The following is a 20,251-nucleotide window of genomic DNA, read 5'->3' on the forward strand; positions in this document are numbered from 1 at the left end:
TAGAAAGAGATTGTCATGTACTATACGATGTCTGATTTTCATTTTGTTACATTAAAGGGCTTGTCTCACCTCTATCTCCAGAACGGGATCCTTGAAGCCAACAGTGTGCCCTTGTGAGTCTACCCTCTATTCATTTTTATGGGTGTTCCAAAAATAGCTGAGTTCTTGCACGGTGCGCTCTCCATTAAGTTCTATGGGAATTTCCGAAAATTGCCGAGGGCCTTTTATGGAGATAGGTGCTGGTTCGAGAGGTGGGACCTGCACCTATCTGCCATCGGTAATATATCCTAGCAATATGCCACCATTGTCTGAGATGATAAAGCCCTTTAGGTATGAGATAACCTCTTTAAAAAAGGGGAAACTCTTTGTAAAGCGTTCCATAAAAGGGAAAACATTTTCTAAAGCTGATTTCAGACAGATATTTTATGAAGAAGTTGTAGTTCACGCATTTGCTCTATGAAGTTAGTAGTTTTTGACAGCAATATTATCACCATATGCTGATCGATTTCTACCTTGATTTGTGGCCAGGGACGTAGCTAAAGGCTTGTGGGCCCTGGTGCAATAGTACAGTTTGGGCCCACCTTCCCTCAGTGCTTTGTGGCCAGGGGCAGGGAAGCACGTAGCCTTCCTGATGCCTGAGGCAAAAATTAAAACGGCACCCCTCCCCTCCATACCAAATTCTTGACCTAACCCCTTCCCTCCAGCAAGAGGAGTAACTTGACCAGTATGTACTTTTTATAATAATGGTGTTCTCTTATGCGGCACAAGGGTCTTTTGGCCCCTCAGGCTCCTGGGCCCGGTAGTGGCTTCTACCTCTGCGCTCCCTATAGCTACACCCTGACTGTGGCCTAGACTGAACTTCTGATGGAATGCAGGTCTGTCATTTCGAATTAATGACTTTCCACGGACTGTATCTGATGAAAAAATCCTTCACAGCAGATCAACTTTTCTAAGATGTCTGTCTATGGTTATCTGTCACGCTTATTCACATAAAAGAAAAGCCACTAACAATTGGCAAAAATTGTTTAAATCTGGCTTTTATGATGTAAAGAAATCTATAAGGAGGTACTGTATATCCATGGTTATCTTTCTGTAAAAACACCAAATAGACCCATTCATTCTTAGTGCTGAGCGCGAATATTTGAATAGCGAATTTTAATCGCGAATATCGCCACTTAGAGAATTTGTGAATATTTAGAATATAGCGCTATATATTCGTAAAATCGAATAGTCGTGTTTTTTTTGTTTGTTTTTTTAACACAGTACACATCGGGTGATCATCCCTCCCCTCTTCTAGCTTGTGGGCCAATGAGAAGGCTTTGTCACAGCTTAGCAACATCCCTAGCAACTAATAGAAAAGTTGCCTACCCCTTACTATTGCCGAAAATTCGCAAGCACAAATATATTGGAGCACTCTATCTGCATATAAAGCTATTCTAATGTTCTGCCGTGCCAACCATTTTCTCCAGTCTCAGGAAACTTGTACCAGCTTGAAAAATGTAGCATAAGTGACCCACGCCTTTATTTCACGCGCATTACACGAATATTACATTGCCGATTTTCGCAATCAAGAATATAATCTCAAATTCTCGATTTCGCAAATATATGACGAATATTGTACAAAATATCGAATTCGAATATTGCCCCTGCCGATCATCACTATTCATTCTCTGCAGGTGTTGAGTAAACACTGATGTGACTTCATGTCATGCTGTAAAAGTTACTGTATTATGGAAATGCCTATGCTAATACAATTGGGGACTCTAGATAGTTCTAAACTTTATTTACACGTGAAAAGAAAACAAAAAGTTTCTTGCTTTTTTTTCTTAAATAATAATGTTACCTGCAAAGGTTGCTGGCGGTTCTGCTGTTTCAGTCGTAATTCCCAAGGTCTGAAGTGTATAATCTGCTGCATAGTTTTTTGCTTCATCCACTGACATACAGAGTTTTGGAGGTGTAAATGGGTGTCTAAAATGGATAAAAGCAACCATATAAAAATTAAAAAGCTTTGCTGATTGTGGAAATGATAAATAGAAAGTAGAATCCCAGGAATGGCAAGTTTAAAGGGATTGTTTCAGCTATAATTTCTGTCTGCCAGCTATCAAGACAGTGACAACATACACTTGTTTCTTATTTTGTTTTTATTTTCCGATTGTAGATTTTTTATTCTATTTCTTGAACATGAAGGCAGCCATCCTGCCTGAGCTGTAGTTAACAGCATTTAGAGACATGCTTTACATCAGCCACCATGGGGCATAGATGCAATAGACTGGAGGGGACTCATTGACTTTGATAGGAGAGTTTTCTAGGCATGCTCCGTGACCTCTGCAGAAATCGGGAGGGAGTAGTTAAGCTGTGATATCAACTAATGTGAATGGTGGATCCACTGTTATCTGTGTATACAGGAGTGATATCTGATATTGTAATCCTGACTAAGATGATAAGGAGATGACTGCTAGAAAGTGATCTGTACAGACTAAGAATTGGCTCCTATAATTAGGCACAGTGGCCAGTGCAACAATGGCAGAATAATATGGATAGTGACATGAAAAAATAAAAATAACATCACCAAAAATTCTATATATGTTTAAAATTAAAATGTGATTTAAAGAGCATCTGTCAGCTTAATTAAACCTATTAGACCAGGCATACAGCCTTGTTGATTATGCTGATAAAAACGATACCCTTATTATGACTCTCCATTGCCCCATTTATTACTGAGAAAATAGCACTTTTATTTATATGTAAATGACCCAACTGGAGCACCAATTGGCTTGTCAGAGCCCTTGGGGCACCAGTTTGTTACACCCCCTTCAGTTTCAGTCCTCCCCCTTCCCCTGGATTGACAGGACTAGTCTTTTAGCACCTGCTGCTCCCCTAGCGTGAAGTCCTGTATTCTCCTGCCTGTGTTGTATATTCTAGTCTCAGCGCTTGCTCAGTGTTTCTCCTGGTGTGCTCCAAGTGGCGCAGATTAAAACCGAGACCTGTCATTTCGTGACTGCGCTGTATCTTCTGGTCTCAGGACACAAAACACAGGCATGAGATGACAGTTCTTGGTGCCTGAAGTTAAAGGGGTGTAAAAAAAACTGATGCTCCGAGGGCTCTGGCCAGCCCTTCAGTGCTCCAGTTAGGTCATTTGGATATAAGTAAAGATGCAGTTTTCTCAGTAATGGGGCTATGGAGAGTCATTTAAGGGTATTGTTTTTAGCAGCATGATCAACCCTACCAGACTCTATGCCTTTTTTAATCGGGTTGACCATGCTGACAAATACTCTTTAAATAGGTCATTTTCTGACGACATAGTCCCTTTAGCATTTGCATTTTTTAATCACAGTATTCAGCGCACATTTAATATTTTACTGTATTAAATAAAAGTTATGTTTTATGTTAATATCGGGGTGTGTATAGCTTTTGGCTATAAGTTCCTTTTTGATAATCCCTTTAGGGGTCAGGCTAGGTGTCCACATAGATCCATAATAATGGATATCATTTGCTTTGCCTATTAAAGTGTAACTGTCATTCTTTTTTTTATTTGTGTAATGTAGGGGCAGTGATACTGACCATTTTTGTAATATACTTTAATTACTGAAAATGTACATTTCTATTAGAAAAATAGCTCTAAAGTGGCACATTTTGAGCCTTAGCAACACTCCTGTGTCTTCTGTTTACATAACAGTGGAGACCTGATCAACACTGACTGTGTTATGTAAACAGAAGACAGAGGAGCGTTGCTAAGGCTCAAAATGGGCCACTTTAGAGCTATTTTTCTAATAGAAATGTACGTTTTCAGTAATTAAAGTATATTACAAAAATTGTCAGCATCTCCGCCCCTACATTACACAAATAAAAAAAAAGAATGACAGTTACACTTTACGTTTCTAACAGAGGGGCATGAACAGAAAGGGGACCCATAACTAAAATGAAATGTAGTCCTAGTGCAGGTTTATATCCTTTCATAACCCCTGTCAGTCATGGAACATGGGTAGCATCAAACCATCTACATTCCTACCTGAATCAGCACCGAGAGAAGGTGTATTTTTGGTGCTTGGTAAGCCCAATTATGGACCGCATATGAACCAAAAGGCCTAAACAGCAAGAAGAACAGTGAGGAATAAAACTACTCACATTGCAGGGTTTTGGCTGGCCAGGAGGGGAATTGTAATCTTATACAGGAACAGCTGTCTTTGGTCTTGACCAACTGCAGTGTGTAGTTGATAAACAGGTTGTCCCCAATTGTTTTTTTGGCAAATTTCTTCCAGAACCTAGAAAATGGAAAGCTGCACATAAAACCCATTGATATTCACTCCAGAATCATTTTAAAGCTATAAAACCTTTTTTGTTTATGCTGAGCTGTATTTGCTTATGATGTATTGACAAAACAATAAACAGATTTGGAAAAAAAACTTATTTTGTTATGATCCCAGATGCTTTCATGTTTAATCATTGCTTGCATTTTGAATAAGTGAAATGTACCAAGAACAAGTGTCTGTATGGTAGACGCGCCACTTTTGCACCTACAGGTGAAACTCGAAAAATTGTAATATTGTGCAAACTTCATTTATTTCAGTAATGCAACTTAAAAGGTGAAACTAACATATGCGATAGACTCATTACATGCAGAGCGAGATATTTCAAGCCTTTATCTGTTATAATTTGGATGATTATGGCTTATAGTTAATGAAACCCCAAAGTCACAATTTTGAGGTACCCTTTGCTTAGGGGGTATGGATTAATTAGCTGACTAGAGTGTGATACTTTGAGCCTAGAATATTGAACCTTTTCACAAAATTCTAATTGTAAGCTTCATTAATGCAATTCCTTTTAATTTGCATTACTGAAATAAATGGACTTTTGCCCGATATTCTAATTTTTCAAGTTTCACCTGTATAGCTATATGGTGGACACCCAGAAAGGAAGTCAACCTGAAGAGCCACAAGTAATGGATAAAATGACAAGAAGCATACCCACCAAGATAGGGGAAGCAAGAATTGTGTTTCTTTCTACAAAACTAGCTAATGGACTTTTTATGTGTACCCAACTGTGTGTGGGCTCATTTTTTGTGGGACAGTCTGTAGTTTTTATTGGCACTGTTTGTGAGTGTGTATGTCTTTTTGATAACTTTTCATAAAAAATTTTTCCCATTACACCATTCACCATATCGGATAAATATTTTTATATTTTAACAGTATGGGCATTTTCACATACTGTGATGCCTATGATGTTTAATTTTTTAATTGTTTAAATATTTTAATTTTGGAGAAAGGGGGGTAACTTGAACAAGCAATCATTAGATTGGTTCGCCCATTTGGCTCCCATGATCCTAGTGATGTGCTCCCATATCTATGATGAGACAACCCCTTTAACTTTTTTTTTCATCTTTAGGGCTCAGGCACACGGCCATTGCTGTTTTTACGGTCTGCAAATTGCAGATCCACAAAACACGGATACCGGCCGTGTGTCCCCTGCATGTAAAACGGAATGTCCTGTCCTCTATAGAAGTGTCCTATACTTGTCTGGAAAACAGACAAGAATAGAACATGTTCTATTTTTTGCAGGGCCGCGGAATTGCCATATGGATGCATCTTTGCGGTCCCATTGAATTGAATGAGTCCACATCCGACCCGCAAAAAATGCGGATCAGATGCTGCCCAAAAATACTTTCATGTGTATGAGCCCTTAACATGTACTTTAATAAAGGACTCTCTCCATAAAGGAGCCCTGTAACGTTATGTAAGAATATGAAGCCATGGAAAATCTGTGCTCTGGTGTTCTAGGAGGCAAAGTCAAAGTGGTTATATGTAGTCTAGCTGGTGCCAAATGCCATTAGGTGAGTGAGTGTCAAAACAACCAGAAAACAAGGGCCAGTGATACAGCCATCAAGAGTGGGCAAGTAGAGACTCCAAGTGGAGGAGAGTTTGAGTCAATTGTTCTGAGACCCAAGAGAGAAAGAGAGAGGTTGTGCTGGGTGCCCACTGAAAGGAGCGGACCCAAGTGTATCAGAGACTGGTGTGCAAGGGAAGTCCAATTGAGAGGTAAGAACCCACAGCTGACGAGCAAGAGGTTGCCTCACTTAAGAGAAAAGGAGAGAGCCACATTGAGGGGAACTAGCACAACCCAAGTTACCATATATGCAAACCATCTATGTAATTTGTAAAGCTTGCATAATTTATATATTGTGCTTTAGGACTCTTGCACACAAAAGTTTTTTTTCGTTTGCGTTCAGTTTTTTGCGTTCTATATACGGACCGTATACGGAACCATTCATTTCAATGGATCCGCAATAAAAACGGAAGGTACTCCGTATGCCTTCCATTTCTGTATTTCCGTTTTTTCGTTCCGTTCAAAGATAGAACATGTCCTATTATTGTCCGCATAATGGACAAGGATAGTACTGTTCTATCAGGGGCCAGTTGTTACGTTCCACAAAAAATGGAATGCACACGGACGTCATCTGTATTTTTGGCGGATCCGTTTTTTGCGGACAGCAAAATACTGAAAAAGCCATACGGTCGTGTGCAAGGAGGCCTTACTGTAGAAAGATTGTAAAGCTTCTAGTAAAGCTGTCCTGTCAAGAATGGTTGTCTTGACACTTTTCAACCCCTTGGCTTAACATCTCAGCTGTCTGGTTCAGTGAATACTTATGAAGTACCCCAGACCTCGGAGTACTACAAATTGTCTATTGTTATTATGCATTTTATTGTTTGTTTCTGCTCATAGTTCCCAGCAATGAAGGTTCACAAAGGTTGGCAGGAACAGGGTTAACCCCTTCATTCCTGCTTCCTTCCAGGATGGGGGAGTTCCTAAGAAGCCCCAGAGAGGAGTGGATGCAACTTGCAATGCTCCTGATATAGGTTTCTCCAGAGAGAGATAATACTTTATTTTTGTCTTTAAGTGAATCCAGACAGCAGTGTGATGTCACGGTCCCTCAGGTGACTGATGTCAGGAGATCAAGGAGACTGGCTGAGCGTGGAGAAATCCAACAGCCTACTTGATTTCTCTTGATTTAGTGTTGATAGGGTTAATGACTACTTCCCTTTTCTCAGCTATTTCTCAGTGGTCATCACTTCTACCCTTTATAGTCTGACCCCACCCTTCTGACTATGCGGTAGATAGCTTCATTTAGGTTTGGATGAGCTAGTGTGAGGTCGTCTCTGGTGTTCCTGCTTGTCCATCTCTACAGAAGTTAAGTGTCGCGTTTGTTTGTGTTTTTTATTTTTCCTGTTGTTTGTATCTGGGCCTAAGATAGAGACTTCCATTCGTCTATCTGGGGAGGAATGGGTTGTCTCTGGTCCTAACCTTATTCCAGGGAATTATAGGGAAATAAGGGCCTAGATATCCTGCATATGATTATTCCTACCTTCAAGGTCTTTTCAAGTGCTTAATTACCACCAACCAACCTACCAACCTACCACCATATCCTTGCTGGTGCCAGAGAAGGATTGCACTAAAGTATGCTGCTACTGTATGTATTTCAAGTTGCATTTAGTAAGAAGGACTTTGTTATGTTTAACTTTGGCCTCATTCTTCGGTACTATAATTTCACTGCACCAATTCCTAGGGAGCAATGGCCTGAGGGAGTTCACCATGACACAACACTTCATCAGAGCCACTACTGGCTCTTTAGAGGGTCCCCATTAATTCATCTTGGCCCACAGTGTCAGACTGCGTTGAAAAACACTCTGTTGATAAGAGGAATGGTAATGTCCAGTTGTTAATTTATTTATACATGTCCAGGAGGAATAGCAGAGGGAAAATACAATGCATTGTTCAAAGTAAAGGTTCTCTAGGACTTTATCACATATAATTGTATAATGCTGAGTAATAGTTCGGTTTGCATCACTTTTTCCCTGTTACAAATAGAAATAATAATTGATAAGACAACTAAAATCTGCAAACCCAACTTACATCTTACTTTATACCCAGTACCAATGCCCACTGATGATGGTGGGGGATGGGGTTTGGAGCACTGTGCATTGGTATCCCTGATGAATAGCTAATATGTAGAATTAAACTTTCATTATCGTATATCAATATTTAGCCTAAACTAAATTTTGAAAAATACCACGTTAAACTAAAGATTTCAATCTACATTAGTTCCCTGTCATTTACACTACAGATCTGATATGTTTCTGTAATTTACAGCCTTATTCCAGGAGATAGAACACAAGGTTCTGTTCTTTATCTAATGATGCATTCCCTGATCTACAAATTAAGGCAAAAAGCTTCTCAGCAGATGTAGATGTGGTTGATGTGGTTGGATAAATAACATAATGGAAATGTTGAATTTGATAAAAGTCATTTAGACCATGTGCTCCTAAATGTGCTCCAATCTTTTATTGGTCCATTATGAGTCTAATTTTTTTTACAATTCAAATCACACAGAATATTATAATACTATGAGGAACAGTGGTTCTCTCTGCACAGTCTCAACTAACTGGGAGACATATCTGGGACGGTGAAAGGGAAAATGGTTTTGTGTCCTATAAGCCAAAAAATTTGATTTCTTTATATCTAATGATCCTTTGAAACCTGGTCACAATGATAGGTCACAAATACAAAAGATATTTTATCACAAAATGTTGTTCCCCAATATAGTCTTAGTAAAGAGCTTAAGTTTTAGGGATCTATGGGGGGGCTAAAGGTATTTTTTCGGGGATCCAGCAGGTCCCAGAAACCCACGTTAATTACACATCACACTCCCAAAGGAGAAGGTTTACAATATAATTATTGTTCTGAGATTACATGGATCGGGCTCCTGGGAATCTAGTCACGTAACGCCAATGTCACATCCTTTGACAAGTTTCTGGCTATAGATGATATGTCACTTCTGCTGTGGACAAGGCCAGAACTAATTCTCTCCTTGATGCATACTCATACTCCTAAATCCACCTCATCTGCATATGCACCAGGGAGTGGCATAGTTCTAGCCTCGTCCACAGTAGAAGTGATATATCATCCATAGCCCAGGCCAGAAACCTGGAAAAGGACTTTGGTAAAAGCTGGATTTTCATAACAGGAGCATCACATGACGATCCATGCAACTTCGGAATGGTAACTATGTAATAAACGTTCTCCTACAGGCGTGTTCTGAGTTTCTCAAAGCTCCATTTTCCATAGGAAAAAATAGAAGGCAGATGTTAAAGAGGTATTTCAGTTTTAATGATTACATTTATTTATGTAGAGAATAAAATGCTGAACTTTTTTCTAATATACATCTATTTACAATTTTGCTTGCAGATCTTTATTATATCCAAACAGTAGCTTCTGCCTAAAGAAAAAAAATGGCACGACCCTTGAATCCATAGGAGTGCTGGATAGGCCTAAACATGTCGTCAGTCATGTGAGCTATCATGCGACCTTGCTTTCATTTAACTGCCCAGGTATCTAACAGATGAATAGTAGTGTATTGTGGAGAAGAACATGTACAGTATATAAAGTACTACTACCTGCAGCAGCTTTTGATCATGTATGTCAGTGTCTATATAGAAGCAGATCTGTGTTTTTTTTTTACAAAGCATGACAACATCACCTAGAGACAGGCGGCCATTTTACAAAGTCACTTAGAAACAGACAGCCATATAAATACACACAATGATGTAGTTACTGTAAAAACCACAATAAAATCATGATTCCACCACTAGTCCTTGTACTTATCACATGGATGTGTACTCCGGGATTATATGACGTGAAGAGTATCACATGACTGATGTCATGTTTCAGTTAGGCCATGGATACATTACACAGGACTGATACATGGGCTATATTGTGCTTCTGCATATAGGGGTCAACTACCTGATATAAGAAAGGTATGCATTTAGAAAATGGTATGAATTCTTATTATATAAACAAATATGTTTAAAAATATAAATTAGTATATCCCTTTAAGTAGATTCCATGCAGATTTGGTGCAGAATACATACTGAAAGCCATGTGGAAAATCCAGTTTGTGAACATACCCTAATCATAATCACTGGTCCTCACAAGACCGTGTCATCGCACTGGAAGTATCTCCTGTAGCGTGCAGAAGATCCATGCAGTGCCAGTGCTTAAAGTCTGAGCGCTGTCGCCTTAACCATTAGCTGCATAGCTCTGCATCTTGCTGGACGTATGTGAGTGGGCTCTCCGCACCAGTGAGTAATTTACTTGACTATCTTAGTCCTTCTGTGTTACCATGTATAGGACATTAGGTCACTTTGGTATATTTGTTCATAGGCTGTTACCCTTTGGCTGGCTCACTTCATCTTTGGCGGTTATCCTGTCCCACCACCTATCCGAGAGCTAAGTACCATCATTAAGATATCTACCTTACATCAAGTGTTATCATTTGCAATTGTTACTTCATCCTTATATCATTATTATACTTTTTTCGTTTGTTTATACCCATTATTATTTTACATCACCCCCTGATGAACCTCCAGGTGTAGGTGAAACGCGTCAGTGTTACTTTATTATTTTTGTTTATCTTTTTCTTTCTTTATTTTATTTTGTATAGGGTTGTACCAGGGGTACACTAGACTTAGGAACGAGGACAGTAAACTCCCACCATCAGGGGGTAACGCTAGGCTCAGGAGTATTCAGGGTGAAAATGGGATAGTTCACCCTTATTCACTCTTTTTGCAAATTTAATTTTAATTTTTTATTTTTTGATATCTTACTGATCTATCTTGTGGAAGCTTGTTTTGTTTTCCCTATTTAGCTATATGGCAGTACGTTTTTAATTATGGGCACATTTGAACCCTTACCCATTTGATATAACAAAGGGATTTTTAATAATCACATTAGTCTTGATATTTTCCTATGATTCTTCTATGTGAATTACTACCTATCTTTGATATATTTATTTTTTGGTTGTCCTTACAAGACCCCCTACTTTGATTTCTTGTTTGCTCCTCTGAAACCTCCTACCCCAACCAATCACACTGTCTCTACCTTTGAACCCTTCAAAAGCAACTTGAAAATCCACCTTTCCAGGAAAGCATACAGCCTACAATAGCCCTTCTGCCTCCACACAGCCATAACAGAAGCTTCGACCCTCACCAGCCCCTTCCCTTATAGATTGTAAGCCCTTATGGCCAAGGTCCTGTCTGTTACTATCACTCAGTCTGTTCTTGTTTATTGTACTTGTTTTTTCAGTTTATGGTATGTGCTAAAACCCTTTTATATATATAACACCATATAACTAATAGTGCTTTATAATAACAAATAAAAAATTACTAACATCGTATCCTATCCCACGTGGGGCTCGTAACTTCATATCTAAACATGGTAGGGCTATCAACCCCACACTGGGTTCCACACTGGGCAATAATGAAGTAACAAAAAGTGCAAGCACACATTTATACCAGTGTGTGTACATGCTGGTATTTATATTTCGTACCAGAAAAATGGCCCAATCTATGTAATGTGAGAACACAGTTGAAGTATGTTTTTCGGGTGTAGAAAGGAATTTTCTAGAGAGTTGAAGTCCTTCCTCCCTGTTCTAATGCAATAGTGTAATCCAAGAACTACAATTATACTGAAATGTCTCACAACGGACAGTTATTGGCACTGTTCTGATCAATAGCTCTTTGCACTCATCCAACTCATGATATTCTGAATTTGCCAAATTTATAAGAAAGGTCACCTATTATGCTGCAAAACACAAGCCTAAACCTTAAGCTGAACCTTATCTTATTGAATTCTGTTATGTCTTAAGATGCCCTCGCCTATTTCAGGGAATATTCTAATGGCTCAACATCGTTTAAATTGGGACACTATAGGCTCTAATTTATCTTGGTATTGGTCCAATATATAAATTAAGGTGCTGATTATAAAAGATAGAGAGACATCAAATTAAGCTCCATTTTAGATTAAAGCATGACTTTTCATCCAAGTGATGTCTCACAATAGTTCATTGTGTGTATACATGACAAATTACTTGTATTTATTACTAGTTTTCACCTCTACATCTTCCGTTTCTAATTGTCAGTTCACCCTGAGCTAGTGGATGAAGACTAACCATTATACAGAAGGAATTAGCAGTGTTGCTGTGGATACAGCTCCGGGGTAAGCTAAAAAAACTTACTAGACATTGTTTGTATGTCTCTCTGTCTCTCTCTTTCTCTGCAGCAGTAGTTCCCTCATCCTCTTCCCTTTCTCCATCTCTGATCTCTCAGTAATACTGATAATCTTATCACTGCTCCACTGAAGATGGATTTAACCAGGGAATTCAGTGCATGAGGGGGGAGATGAGACTGATAAGTGGCAAAAAAACATTTTTCTGTAATAAGACATAGAAATGTATCTTATCTTGTACTATTAATTTATGGAAGCACTATTAAAAAGACAATTACTCTGAGAGGAAACAATACTTTCCATGGGGTAAAATTAAAAATAATCAGTACTAATGATTCAGTTATAATCTACACAAGGGTAAGGGATGTCCATCAAGCTCAGTGGATCAAATTATGATAGTTGACAATAGCGGAACAAAGTGAATGTATGATGGTAATAAACCATCATCTGCTATTTATTAAATGTGTACAATTGAATGATACATATACAAGAGGGTGATAATCCTGTACCCCTTTAAAATATTAGAAGTATATTACTATTTGCATCTAATTTTCAAATACGTAATTCCCAAACCATTGACACAGGATGTAATTAATCCATTTTAAATCTTTCATGGTATTTAAATTTAATGGAGCTACTCATTGGAGTACTGCGAACTCCAAAAATTACCATGACATAGCCCAGACGTGGAAATATGAAGGGGTTAGGGTGAAGGAATTAGTAAAACTGGGCTGTGTGATTGGTCAGAGCAAATGTGATCACAAAGATTGGAGCAACTTTACAATTTAGCTTATATTTTGGGTTGATGACCTTAAGGGTTATGGGCTTATTATTGTTGGATGGCATTGGTATATTTGGTGGAGAATAAGGCCATTGTCTGGTTCAGTATTCCCTCTATGATATGCCCTCTGGAAAGGAAACGGTTAAAAGAATGTTTTAATGAAGTTGACAAGCCCAAAACTAGCTGTATGTGTTCACAGGGTTAGGAATTATTAACACTATCATTTCCAGAGTGCACAGCTTGGGGTAAGAGTGGTCTGGTTCAGTTATTGTTCTGGATTGTAGAGTTTTCATGGCACTGGAAAGCATGATGCTGTTACATCAAATATAAAGACCTTTTTCTAACAGTGGCCATGCACATTCGATAGAAGTAGGTTGGATGGTTGGTAAACAATTGTTTTGTAGACATGGCCATAGACATTTCAGTCAAACTGGCTATACATGTTCCAAGATATGAGGCAATGGATGAATAATCTTTCTGAAAAGTCACTTTCTTGTCACTGCCACTCATTGGGGGGGGGTGGCGCCCCCTGGTGGTGAGTTTGAACCGTTCACCACCGCCCATTTGCCATGTGCTTTTAATTAGATAGATTGTACAGCTGTTTTCTACTTTGCCCATATTGCAGGCTGACAGCCTGGGAGAGGCATGTGTAGGATATAGCTGGGTGCTACTTTGCCCAGATTGTAGGCTGTAAGCCCAGGAGAGGCATGTTAGAGTAGGCCCCATCTGATTAGAAGCCACCTTGTCGTCTGGTAGATGGGCCCGACATATTTTTGATCAATTATATGCGCAAAGAGCTTCTAACGGCCCTTGCAGTAAGTATGGCCACCAAGCAGCTATTTTTTATTCAGTGTTTTCTTATATCTTTGTGCAATTGACTAGCAGTATGCTGTTACTTGTAGTTCTACTAATCTTTCTGAAAAATTATCTTTCACGGGGAACCTTTTTCCACAACTGTCCAATTTGACTCTTGTCCAACAAACTATTGGTTAAAATCCTCAGTTTTGATCAACTTTAAACTAATGGATGCCTTAAAGGGTTTCTACCACCAAAAATACTGTTATGTAGCTGACTGATATAGTGATGCGCTAATGTCAGCAGTACATAACAGTATGTTTCTAACATTAGTCCCTGCAGCCGTTTTTGTGAAAAATGCACTTTTATTATATGCTAGTGAACCTCTAGGTGCTATGTGGGCGTAAAATCAGCACCTAGAGGCTCCGTCTACTCACCCATTATCCCGCCCAGGTCCCCTGTTCTGCCCGCCCCGCTCCTCTTGATTGATGCCAAGGTCCACCACACCATTGACGAAATCCCGCGCCTGCACCGTTCACTTCTGTCTTCGGCGCAGTGAGTGAATGATGCGCTCCTGGTGCCGGATTCCTCACTGCGCCTTTGCCGACTACGTCACAGTGAGGAAGCTGGCATCAGGAGAGCAGCCTTCACTCACTGCGCCTGCGCCGAAGACAGAAGTGAACGGCGCAGGCGCGGGATTTTGTCAATGATGCGGTGGACCGTGATCAATCAAGAGAAGCGGGGCGGGCAGAACAGGGGACCTGAGCGGGATAAAGCGTGAGTGGACGGAGCCTCTAGGTGCTGATTTTACACCCACATAGCACCTAGAGGCTCATTAGCATATAATAAAAGTGCATTTTTTACAAAATCGGCTGCAGGGACTAATGTTAGAAACATACTGTTATGTAGTGCTGACATTAGCGCATCGCTATATCAGTCAGCTACATAACAGTATTTCTGGTGGTAGAAACCCTTTAAGAAGATTTTGCAGGAATGAAGGCATTAGAGTAGGTATGGCACTGTATTTTTGCCCACTAATGTGTTGGCTTTATACACCAATAGGGAAGGTCGATAAATATATTAATTTGGGAAAAATAATATATATGAAAGTAATATAAAATAGTGTGAATCTTTATTGTTGCAGTGAAGATAAGGATTGTTTTGTCTATTGATATAAAAAGTTTAGATCATGTCTAAATAAATGACTCTGCCTGGAGCCGACTTTTCCTTCAGGAAGCTTCCACTGCTTACAAAGGTATACTCTATGACTAAGTCCTAATCGGTTGAAACGCGTCAGCAGATAACAACTATGGAGACCTGTGCTATATGATATATCTTTTAAAGGAAGAAATAAAGCATATTTGAATTTTATTCGCTGGATCCATTCCTTGGTTTTGCCATACAAAGTATCTCACTGAGATTATTGACTAATACGTGTATCTTGCCCTTAAAGGGAGTCTTTCACCTAATCTGAGCGTTTTAGACTGCTCAGATCAGGTTATAGACTTTTTGACCCTCATTACAATGTTACCTTTGTTTTCTGTGTCCCTCGTCCAGATATTGAAAAAAAAAACAACACCTTTTAAACGTATGCAAATGAGCTTCTGAAGGTGGCCAGGGACGGCGTTACTGGGCGATGTGCCCAGAAAAACACACCTCTTTCAGCCCTCTGGCCTATTATTACCTCCTCCTCTACCTCCAGCTGGCGGATGTCACGAGCGGCAAGAGAAGAAGTCAGGCTGGGAACTGGCCCGCACCTGCGCACTGCTCTGCCCATTATGGGTAGAGGAACAGCTTTTCATATTGCGCATGTGTCGGCCAACTGAAGACAGCCGACCGGCGCATGCGCAATATGAAAAGCTGTTCCTCTGCCCATAATGGGCAGAACAGTGTGCAGGTGTGGGCCAATTCCCAGCCTGACTTCTCTCTCAGAACGGTTATTTGTGGCCCGAGACATGTATTAGGAATGGGCAAAGCAGAATGCCTCTTAAAGGGTCCATTTTGCATTCAGTCCTAAAATCAAATTATATTCTGTTATAACTCTGTTATAACGGAACCTATAATGGAATTTATAACGCGAATGCGTACCCACCCTAACGCGAATGCGAACTCGACCTTAGGTAAAATGACTGAAAATCTCTCTTCATTGAAATGCTTTGTATTGGGTTGGGTTTAGAAGAAAGGGTTAGACCTTGGAGTAGACCTGGTTGTAGCCTGTTCAATACGGTAATGTTCTACAAAAAAAGGTATTAGTCAAATTCTACTATTATACTTGTATTTCATGCTCTACTTTTAGGTTTAGAACTGAAAATATTACAGATGAAGGCAGATCATCGAGAAGAGGTAATTTATGCAATGTAGATCTGATACAATCAATGTTTCCCTTTCTATTACACATAATCTCTAGAGCATTCTAGCATATTAAAGGGGTTTTCCAGGTTTCTTTTATTTAATTTGCTCCCTACTGCTCCTGGCGCTTGGTTTCGGCTCCCTGGTTGTCTTCACAGGTCTTCTGGTCCTCGCGAAAAATTTGTGACATGTCCCCAAGCAGCTCACCGCTGGGTCATGTGCCACTTGGGGGCAAGTCACCGCTGAGGCCATCCATTGGCTGCAGCAGAGCACAGGTCCACCTCATGGGGAAGTTAACAGACGGGGATTGGAAGATCAGTGAAGACAGCCAGGGAGCCTGAATGACGCGACTGGGGTAGAAATTGTTAAAAAATATATAAAACCTGGACAAACTCTTTACAGTTGAATTATAATTTATAATTGTCTATGGTGCTGTAATGATATTGATATAGATCCATGCTATAAGCAATGTCTTCATCTATATTAAATCTGTACTAGTAATCCTATTCCTAATCCAGAACTATTACATCATAAGGGACTACATAAAAGAATCCAGCCTACCTGTGGTGCCAGTTTGATGTCTTGCGGTTTTAAAGCAACAGCACTCATAGGGGTAAGCTCCATTCCTGGTAAAATGTCATAAAGCTTCTCTTCTCCTCTCTTGTCTCCTTTCATCTGGTATCCTAGGCCAGTATATGCCAGGTATCCCCGTCCTCCCAGTCCTCTAACGCCTGCAGCCCCTACAGGTACACTCATGTAAATTTCTAGGAATGTAAGAAGGCATTAAACTCAATCAAATCAGCAGAAAATCGCCCAGATCCATGATATCATGAAGAAGCTATCACCACGCGCATTGAACGTGCTTGAAACAATGGAGTCCCATTTTGTAATTTTATATTAAATGCAAATTTTGTAAAAAGTAAAGAGAGGTATCTTACTGCTCGATTTCTATTAAGACCGCCACAGGGCGGGTAGCATATGCCATATGGATTACCATTCCAACAGACAGCAACATTCTACCCACTATCAATAATAGGAACTATGCCCTCTGTGGTCAGATTATCATCAGATTTCCAATTAAACCAGTATAATTATGATTCCCCCTCTTGGCCGGGCTATATGTCAGCGATGTATAGTAGGACACTATTAAGGTATCCAACTGGGGAAGAATTAGAAAAACCCAGCTTCTATGATAGACATGTAATATTCATATGCAGATCCATTGTTTAATAGCTGTCCAACACACAGTAGCTCCAGCCGTGTATGAAATTAAAGTACAGATTATAGCTTTTTGCATTTTCATTGCTTTAAACACATTGCAAGGTATATTACTGTCCAGATTATGTAAAAGAAAGCACCATTCTTTCTTGATAGCTTTAGATTACAAACATTCCTCATTCTGATGAATTGTCAAATGTACATATGATCACATAATGCTAAATCGGGACAGAGATCACATGAGTCGCCTATTTCGTCCATTTAGACCTTGGATAAGACTTTTAGTCTAATATATACAGGCTTTAGGTTAGTTCTACCCAATTGGCAAAATAATGACCCTTTACAGTCAATAACATGTAAAGAAAGGACTTCAAAACATACTTAAACGATAACTGGCAGAGGATCTGCCCGAAATTATTTAGAGGTGCCGGCCTCTCCATAACTTCGGTGGATCCAGCACCAGTTTTAAATATAAGACAGCTTTCTTGCTGTCTTAAATTTAGACTATTTTCTATGCCTGAAACAGGCGTAAAAAAATATGAGTGAGACGGGCCTGCTGACCCGTCCCCTTCAACGCCCACACCACGGCCACAATTTTGCACTTAGCGTGAACGGGGCAAAGTCGCAGATATCAGTATTTCAGTATAGTAAATTTTCAAAGGCGCATGCCCAGGCACACTCTGAAACCAACATTAACCCCTTAATGACCAGGCCATTTTGCACCTTCGTGACCAGGCTTATTTTTGAAAATCTGACATGTATCAATTTATGTGGTAATAACTTTGGAACACTTACTTTTCCAAGCCATTGTAAATGTCATTTAATTTTTTTAGGACATTAGAAGGTTTAGAATTTTAGAAGCAATTCTTAAAATTTGTAAGAAAATTTCCAAAACTCACTTTTTAAAGACCAGTTCAGGTCTGAAGTCACTTTGTGGGGCTTACATAGTAGAAACCCCCATAAATGATCCCATTTTAGAAACTACACCCCTCAAGTTACTCAAAACTGATTTTACTAACTTTGTTAACCCTTTAAGTATCTCACAAGAATTAAAGGAAAATGGAGATGAAATTTCTAAATCATTTTTTTTTGGCAGATTGTCTATTTTAATAAAAAAATTTCTTTAACAAAACTCAATATTTTTACCCTTATTCTGCAGTTTACAGAAACACCCCACATGTGGTGGTAAACTGATGTATGGGCGCAGGGCACAGAAGAAAAGGAGCGCAGTATGGTTTTTGGAAGGCAGAGTTTGCTGGACTGGTTTTTAGACACCATGTCCCATTTGAAGCCCCCCAAATGTGACCCCATTTTGGAAACTACGGAATAAGTTGACAGATTTATTGGTACTATTTTGGGGTACATATGATTTTTAATCGCTGTATATTATGTTTTTTGTGAGGCAAGGTAACCAAAGAATGGATGCTTTTGAAAAAAATTTGGTTTTTGTGTCTCCATTTTCTGAACACCATTTTTTTTTATTTTTCTGCCGTGCATGGGTTTTTTGCAGGAAGAGTTGACTATTTCATTAGTACCATTTTTGGTTAGATATGATTTTTGATCATTCAGTATTACACTTTTTGGGGCAAGGTGACCAAAAAATTGGTAATTTTGGCACCGTTTTAATTTTTTTATTTTTACGGGGTTAGATCATGTGATATTTTTATAGAGCATATTGTTACGGATGTGGCAATAGCTAGTACCGTATGTCTACTTTTTATTATTTATTTACGTTTTACACAATAATACCATTTTTTAAACAAAAAAAATGATTTTTAGTGTCTCCATAGTCTGAGAGCCATAGCTTTTTTTATTTTTGGCCGATTGTCTTAGGTAAGGTCTCATTTTTTGTGAGATGAGGTGACGGTTTGATTGGTCTTATTTTGGGGGGCATATGCCTTTTTGATCGCTCGGTGTTGCACTTTTTGTGATAGTAGGTGAAAAAAATGTCTTTTTTGGCACTGTTTATATTTTATTTATTTACGATGTTCACCTGAGGGGTTAGGTCATGTGATATTTTTATAGAGCAGGTAATTATGGATGTGGCAATACCTAATATGTATACTTTTTATAATTTATTTAAGTTTACACAATAATAGCAAATTTTAAAACAAAAAAAATGTTTTAGTGTCTCCATAGTTTGAGAGCCATAGCTTTTTATTTTTTGGCCTATTGTCTTAGGTAGGATCTCATTTTTTGAGAGATGAGGTGACGGCTTGATTGGTACTATTTTGGGGGGCATACACCCTTTTGATCGCTTGGTGTTGAACTTTTTGTGATGGTATGTGACAAAAAATGTCTTTTTTGGCACTGTTTATATTTTATTTATGTACGATGTTCACCTGAGGGGTTAGGTCATGTGATATTTTTATAGAGCAGGTCATTACGGACGTGGCAATACCTAATATGTATACTTTTTATTATTTATTTAAGTTTTACACAATAATAGCAAATTTTTAAACAATTTTTTTTTATTAGTGTCTCCATAGTCTGAGAGCCATAGCTTTTTATTTTTACCCTTTTGATCGCTTGGTGTTGAACTTTTTTTGATGGTACGGACCGCAGCATGGAAGGGGTTAAACGGCAGATCGGGGCACAGTAAACACATCAGCGCAGCCCCGATCTCCTCAACACTCACTGAGGAGATCGGAGCTGCGCTGCTGAGCGCTGCGATTGGTCAGTCAAATCTGACTGACCAATCGCAGCAATCCAAAGGCAGGGACCGCTGTGATTGGTCCCCTGCCGGGTGACCGAATAGCTCAGCTGTCCGTAGCACCCGTTTAGATGCCGGTGTCACCGCAAGTATACTTGCAGTGACACTTTGATCTCATGACTCATAGCTAACACCACATCATGACTTACATGTCAGACTCATTAGTCACTAAGGGGTTAAAAGTGGTCATACTATGTAGAGACCCATCATATTATTAACACATTTTTGGTACGAATAACACAGGAATAGCAAAATTCTGAGTTCTAAGAACTATAGTTTATAGTTTAGGAGTCCAGTCCTGCATAACGGAAACCAGGACAGATCCATTAAGCGGCCCATAG

At 39.2% G+C, this 20,251-nt stretch overlaps 1 protein-coding gene across 3 annotated transcripts in view; it reads right to left on the reverse strand.

Annotated features, from left to right (window-relative positions):
• The window catches only part of A1CF (APOBEC1 complementation factor), a 129,498-nt gene that overhangs the window by 11,283 nt on the left and 97,964 nt on the right, over nucleotides 1-20,251 (reverse strand). For 2 of the 3 annotated variants that reach the window (XM_040434789.1, XM_040434788.1), the window contains exons 9-11: nucleotides 16,541-16,743; nucleotides 4,126-4,262; nucleotides 1,844-1,968 (exon numbers count right to left, since the gene is read on the reverse strand). In XM_040434789.1, coding sequence (XP_040290723.1) covers nucleotides 1,844-1,968; nucleotides 4,126-4,262; nucleotides 16,541-16,743 — 465 coding nt within the window. The remainder of the gene's footprint in view (nucleotides 1-1,843; nucleotides 1,969-4,125; nucleotides 4,263-16,540; nucleotides 16,744-20,251) is intronic. The other variant, XM_040434791.1, reaches the window with a different exon arrangement.

This window comes from Bufo bufo, chromosome 6 (assembly GCF_905171765.1).
Source record: "Bufo bufo chromosome 6, aBufBuf1.1, whole genome shotgun sequence".
NCBI lineage: Eukaryota > Metazoa > Chordata > Amphibia > Anura > Bufonidae > Bufo > Bufo bufo.